Source organism: Arachis ipaensis, chromosome B04, assembly GCF_000816755.2.
Source record: "Arachis ipaensis cultivar K30076 chromosome B04, Araip1.1, whole genome shotgun sequence".
NCBI lineage: Eukaryota > Viridiplantae > Streptophyta > Magnoliopsida > Fabales > Fabaceae > Arachis > Arachis ipaensis.
In genome coordinates, this window is record NC_029788.2 from 9,686,401 (window position 1) to 9,693,680 (window position 7,280).

At 31.8% G+C, this 7,280-nt stretch overlaps 1 protein-coding gene across 1 annotated transcript; it reads left to right on the top strand.

Moving 5' to 3' along the window:
• Positions 3,899-6,039, top strand: LOC107638823 (patatin-like protein 6). Its single transcript, XM_016342221.2, has 2 exons — positions 3,899-4,951; positions 5,199-6,039. The coding sequence occupies exons 1-2, from the start codon at positions 3,983-3,985 to the stop codon at positions 5,550-5,552; spliced, it is 1,323 nt and encodes a 440-aa protein (XP_016197707.1). The 5' UTR covers positions 3,899-3,982; the 3' UTR covers positions 5,553-6,039.

A 7,280-nucleotide genomic window follows, 5' to 3' on the forward strand; every position in this document is an offset into this window, starting at 1 on the left:
TTAAATATTGCATTTTTTTTTCATGAACGTCCATTATAAATTACTATATCCTATTATTAGTTTATTACTATGTCCCTTCCTTATAATTAAATTACTGAAATTTAGAGTATCTCCGGTACTAACGTTAAGTTTGGTTTTATTCTAAGTTTTACAAAAAGATACATAAGCATTTTATAGGATCATATGTTTTAAATGGTTATTTAAAATTAAAAATGTGATATTTGTTACTTTAATATTTTATTTTAATTTAGTTAAAATTTTATATTATTTTTAATTTATTTTATTTTATTTTTTATTAAAAAATTTAAAAAATATAATAATAATAAATATAATTATGAAAAATAAATAAGTATAATAAAAAAATTAAAAAATAAATTGTATCTCTCATTAGTATTTCTATATCATTTCTATCATGATAGACATAAAATACACTAATTCAATATCTCTAAATATAATGTCAATATTCATATTTCATTTATCAAACATGACCTATAAACAAAGGCGACCTAAGTTACCAAAAAATGGTGATAGCTAAATTTATTCAGCATGAATTTACTTTCATCAAATCACCAAAATTTTAGTTAAAAAAGTTTATATATATCTTGTAAAAAGAAGTCTAGATATACGACTCTTTTATTTAAATATATATTTAAAAATTATTAATTCTCAAAATGCACACGGTTGAAAAGAAAAACAAAAATACGTATGACCATTTCAATGGTACTGACGACGAAATGAAATTTACCTTCAACTCAGCCTAGGTACCCGCGAAATGGAGGTAAAAGTGTCAGGATCAACTCAATTGCGTTATATGTGAAATGGAAGTCCAATTCAACTATATCACTCAAGCAATAGAGAACGTATAAGTCTGCATGAATGTTATTTCTGGTGCCTGCGAAATGAGTGTTTTTTTCAACTTCTGCTTTTGAATTTTCTCTTGAAATTTATATTAGCTGAATATGGAAAAATAATTTTTTCTTCTATTCCTAGTTCAAGAAATATTTTTATTTTTCAACTTTTTTTTTGCTAAATTTGTGTTTAACTCTATATTTTACCGCAAGAAAAAAAAAAGAATCCATACTTTTAGTGAAGATCAAGAAACTCAAATCAGAATTTTATATGAACAGTAAATGCACTGTTAAAAAATTACATTTGAATTATATTATTTCTGTGCTGTAAATGTTGAATGGATAATTAAATAAGAATGTCCTGATTTTGTTAATTTTGTAATCTTATTTTGCACATTTTAATAAATAAAAATAATTGCTTTTGATTTTGTTTATGGGATTTAGAGTTTTTTATTGTTGCAGATTTAAAGATCACAGAAGATGTAGTATTATGATTTTGTTTATGTTTGTATCATGATTTTGTTCATATTTGTATTAGATATCTAGTTTTAACTGTTCATTTTTTTGGGACGTGCCTCCATATACTCTGACTTAAAAATAGGATTGGCTTGTCTCACATGTCTAAAACTTATTCTATTATGAATTAATGAATTATTGTTTAGGAAAAAAATGAAGATTGATCGGAAATCAAATATTATTTTTCACGAAAATATCAATAAAAATACATTGTCAAAAGATGATCCTGATAATGAAATGCTTAGCTATGGTTCATTTCGCGGACGCCATTCGGAGGTGCTCCATTTCGCTGGCGCAGCCCATAAATTGTCCCAATTTGCAAGCACCTCATCTATGATTGGACATGCCGGCTTCAACTCGGAGGCGCTAGCTTTCATTACGCAGACGCCTGGGATGAATTAAAGAAAAAATCTATTTCGCAATCGATACCAATGAGATGGCCATACGTATTTTTATTTCCCTTTTTAACTGCGCATTTTAAAAATTAATAATTTTTAGATATTTATTTTAATAAAAAAGACTAGATATACAACCACCCATTGCCATTGTCATTGCCATTGCCATTGCCAATTATAGACATTATTAACCTGTCACCATTATATATATTTGCAAAACTCTAACGTATGAAGTTTCGATTTAAACATAAAAATAATTCGTTGGAAAGCTAAAAAAAAAAGGAAAACTAAATATAATTTAAAAGTAGGGGACCAATCACCATGAAAGAGAAGAATAACTCTATTAGAAACCAGAGAGAAGGCTCTTATGTAAAAATATTTGTGCAATAAGATTGAGTGAGTTTGGACTTTGGATGCACTACTCTTGCCACTAAAAAGGATTTTTTAAGAAGATACATTTTCTTTTCAACATAAAACCTGATAAATATAAATGCAAATTTGATACTAAATCAACTTGTATAAAAAAAAGTGAACGTAAAAAAACACACTTTAGTTTGAAGGTCATAAAATCTGAATTATAAAACCCAACTTCCCAACTGTTTGTGTATTTAATATTATATAATTTTCTATATCAAATTTATTTATAAAAATATTTATTTTAAAATTCTAGTACCAATTAAATTATGCCCTAAAAAGCAAAAGGTAAATTCTAACTAATTTGTCTTCGTGGAGTAGTTAGCATCTTAGCGATCCAGCAATTCATTGGACAATAACAAAATCTTTAAATAAAATTTAAATTTAAAATGGATTAAACTTTGTCTTGGAATAAAAAAAATAAAAAATCTGTAAAGTAATTACATTTAAAGAGACAGATAATAAAGCGATATGTATAGAAATTCATTTCATTCTTTATATTTTATTATACTACTCGTCGATAATTACTTCGTAAATATTAATTTCAATTCATATATTAATTTATTTTTTATGTATTATCAATATAAATTTTTTATAAAAATAATTAATTATGTAGTATTACATTAGTAAAAGTAATTAATTTATAAATTTAATATTTAAAAATTATTTAAATTCATAAATTTATTTAAATGTCTAAATAAAATTATTTTACTGTCAATATATTAAAATTAAATTACCCGTATAATTTGAAAATGATTTGTTTTAAAAAAGCATGGAATGGAATGTCCGAAATTGACTAACAACTTATCCATTTTTAATACAACATTGCAACTATATTATTTAAATAGAAGTATAGTATGTTTACCCCATAAAAAGAAAAGAAGTGAATGTACTAGCAAATCCATTATAAAAAAATATTGACCTCGTGTGACACTAAATGACGTTCCCACCACCAAGTTTTTAAAATTTGCAGTCTGAAACCAAAGTAAAATGAATAAAGCAACATGACTAGAGAAAAAGACTGTTCCCACCAACACAATTTTAAATTCATTCGTTCATTCACCAAAATTAGGGGCCTAAAAAAAGTTGCTGATTTGCAACTTTGGTCTTTGTCTCTGGTCTTCTAATTTTTCCTTTTCTTTCTACACACTGCTTTTATTCTTTTCTTCTTTTCTTTCCCGTTTTTTAATTTCTCATACAATTCCCTCCATTAGTCTATCATATCATGATCATCCTTCCACATCTCCAATATTAAATTACAATTAAAATAAAATAAAATATTTCTATATATATTCTCTTCCATCTTTTTCTAAATTGATGCATTTCTCTCATTATGTGCATGCCATAGATACCTCATTTAACTTAATGGTGAATGTGAGTAAATATTTTGTTACCATGTAAATAAAGTTAAACAGAAATATAACAATTTGATTAGGAGTACCAGTTTTACATTTTAGTGAAAATATCTAAAATAAGAAAGTAAAATTTCAATCCTATATAAGAAACAGAATTTCTTAGTATATTACTAAATTTTGAGATCTTTTCTCTATGAAAACTTGTCTTGAGATAAGTAATTAATCACATATATAGGATGATATAATAAAGAAGTTAATTTTTAAAAAATATATAAAAAATTATTGAGACATCCAGTTTTATATTATTGTTGGATGGTCACATTCAGTCATTGAGTAAGTGGAATAGCTCATGACTATATAAAGCATCTCCCATTTCCCTTTCTTTCTTCATTCAACACTCTCAAATTCTTCTCTCTCTCTTCTCTCTAACAACTTTCTCTCTCTACAAACTCTAATGGCAGCACTATCAACCATGAACTTGAACATGATCGATTCTACATTCGAGGTTGATAAGCTCACCTACGAAATCTTCTCCATCTTGGAGAACAAGTTCCTCTTCGGTTACGACACCGACACCGCCAACAATTCTGTTATCAATTCAGCTCAATTCTCGCCCATTCACACCAAGCCGCCCAAGATTTCCGCCGGAAACACCGCCGGGAAAGTTAGGATCCTCTGCATTGATGGAACCGGAGCCACCGACGGCATCCTCGCCGCGAAATCCCTCGCGGAACTTGAGTCCTGCCTCCGTCGCAAGTCCGGCAACCCTAACGCTCGCGTCGCCGGCTATTTCGACGCTGTTGCTGGCACCGGCGTCGGTGGCGTCCTCGCTGCTCTGCTTTTCACTCGCGGGAAAGACGGACTTCCGATGTTCACCGCCGACGAGGCGTTGAAGTTCATGATCGACAATCGCCGGCGGATCTCGAGGTCGTCGACGGGGATTCTCCGGCGAGTTCTCCGACACGATGCGGCGGCGACGAAGGCGGAGAAGCTTTTCAGGAAGACGTTTGGCGAGTGCACGTTGAAGGACACGGTGAAACCCGTGTTGATACCATGCTACGACCTCGTCACGCGCGCGCCGTTCGTTTTCTCCCGCGCCGACGCGCTCGAAATGGACGGCTACGATTTCAAGATGCGCGACGTGTGCGCTGCCACGTCAGCGGACCCTGGTTGTGTGGGTCCCGTTGAGATGAGGTCGATTGACGGGAGGACGAAGATCGTGGCCGTTGACGGTGGCGTTGCCATGAACAATCCAACGGCCGCAGCCATCACGCACGTGCTCAATAACAAGCACGAGTTCCCGTTCTGTAACGGCGTCTCTGACCTCCTCGTCCTCTCTCTCGGTAATGGAGAGACCGACTTTAACTCCGTTAAGTCTCCGTCTGGATTTGTTAGGATCGCCGGTGAAGGAGCTTCCGATATGGTAAGAACTAACAAAAAATATATAGGAAATTCTTTCCCTTAATAATGTACTAATTAATAAAAGATTTCAAAAGAAATCACCTTTATCGATAGAAATTAAATATTAAGCTTGAAAAGAAAAAGTGTAGATGGAATGGTGGTTGAGCAATGAATAATGCAATCTTTTAAAATAAGAAACAAAGAAAGAGTTGGTAGCTTAATTATTGGTGTGGATATATTCTAATGGTTGTTTTTCACTGAAAATGCAGGTTGATCAAGCTGTATCAATGGCATTTGGAGAGTGTGAGAAGAACAACTATGTGAGGATTCAGTCAAACAAAGTGATGTCAAAGTCCAAACAGGGAAAAACGACGCCGGATCTGTTGTCGGTTTCGGAGGATATGTTGGGACAGAAGAACGTTGAGTCTGTTTTGTTCAAAGGGAAGAAGGTTGTGGAGAACACAAACATGGACAAGTTGGAGTTGTTTGGGGGAGACTTGATTAAGGAACAAGAGAGGAGAAAAACTGGCATCTTGCCTACGGTGGTTTTGAAGAACTCATCACCCTCTCCTAGGACTTCATCTGCTACAACCTTGTCCACTTTATCCTCATCAACCTGTTAATTAAATATTAGGCAGCCAAAAAAAGCCAACATTAGGATGAAGAAATCCGAAATTAGGTTTAATTAATTATGAGGTTGGATTTTTCTTGTGAGCTTGAAAGTGCTTTTGTGGTTAATTAATTATGGGTTAGCTGCCGCTTAGGACCAAAATATTAAAGGTAAATTGAGTCTGAGCTGTGCAGAACTGAATCCTCCACATTATTTTCCTATATATTTTTTTAATTGTTTAGATTTTGGGTATATATGTTATGTGTATTTTAGTGATAGTGATTTGTGTATAGTGGTTATTATTGTTAAGAAAGGATGAATTTTGTCTAAGTTACCTTAGATTTTGTGGGATTGAGTTGTGACTTGTGAGAATTAGGTTTGTACCGTTTTGGGTGAGAAATGTTGATATTAGTATTGTGACTGAATGCAATTAATTGCAAAGATTGATTTGGGAGATTATTCATTTCGAGATAAAGTGATACACTACTTTTTTCCCTGTGTATTGTGCTCCTTCGACTTTATAATATAAAAAAAAGTGTGCAAAAGGAATTAATTAGTACATGTTTGAATAGAATTTCAAAACAAAGCGAAGTGTCATTTTCTACTAGGAGGGTACGTTTGTGACGCATGTTTAAATTTATGAAATCAGAATCCGAATCAGAATCAGGTGAAATCAAATGACATAATTGATGTAGTTTTCCTTCACGTTCCAGTATTGATTTCGATAAATGCTGGTACTAGTTTACCGTATGATACCTTGATACAATGATACTATTGGAAAGTTTTTAAGTATACCGCTAGACCCGTGTTTAGTGATTTTTAACCGTTGATCTTAATTATATATATTATATATACTTTTTATAATTAAAATTAACGGTTAAAAATTATTGAAATACCGATATACCAGTTTTTCTCCTCCTCTCTTTTTATTATTTTTCAATTTTGTTACCACCAACAACATTATAACACCTCTTTCTCTTCCTCCTCCTCCTATTGGAATTTCGTCTCTTCCTTCCTTTTCATCCTTCTCCTCCATCATCATCATCATTATCATCATCATCATCATCATCATCATCGTTATTGTCTTCTTCTAATACGTATCATCGTTATCGTTATCATCGAATTTAAATTTATATAATGGACAATTTTTGGTTCATTTAGTATTATACAATAGTTTCGTTTTGAGCTAATTTTCGGTTCATTCGAGACACAAGTGTTTCTGAATTCGAATTTATATAAAGAAAAATTTTCGGTTCATTTGATATTATACAATGGTTTTCTTTAATAATATTTTCAGTTCATTCGAGACACAGAAAACGGTGTTTCTGAATTCGAATTTATATAATGGACCATTTTTTGTTCATTTGGTATTATACAATGGTTTTATTTTGATAATATTTTCGGTTCATTCGATCACAACAGAGAATCAGAATCAATAAAGATGTTAGCAAAATGTTGGTATTATTGGTGATAATGATAATGATGATGGAGAAGTTAGAAAAAAAAGGAAGGAGGAGATCAAAGAAATTCAAATAAAAAAGAAACAGGAGGAGGAGGAGAATGAGGAGAGGGAAATGAATGCGGTGGTATGGTGGTGGTGACGATGACGATAATGATAAAAAGATAAAGAAAAAGTAGGAGAAAAAAAAGAAGAAGGAGGAGGAAAATGAGAAAAAAAAATTTTCGCAGCTTAAACTAAATGATTTGGATGAACTTAGATGTAAAATTGTTTAGATGTGTG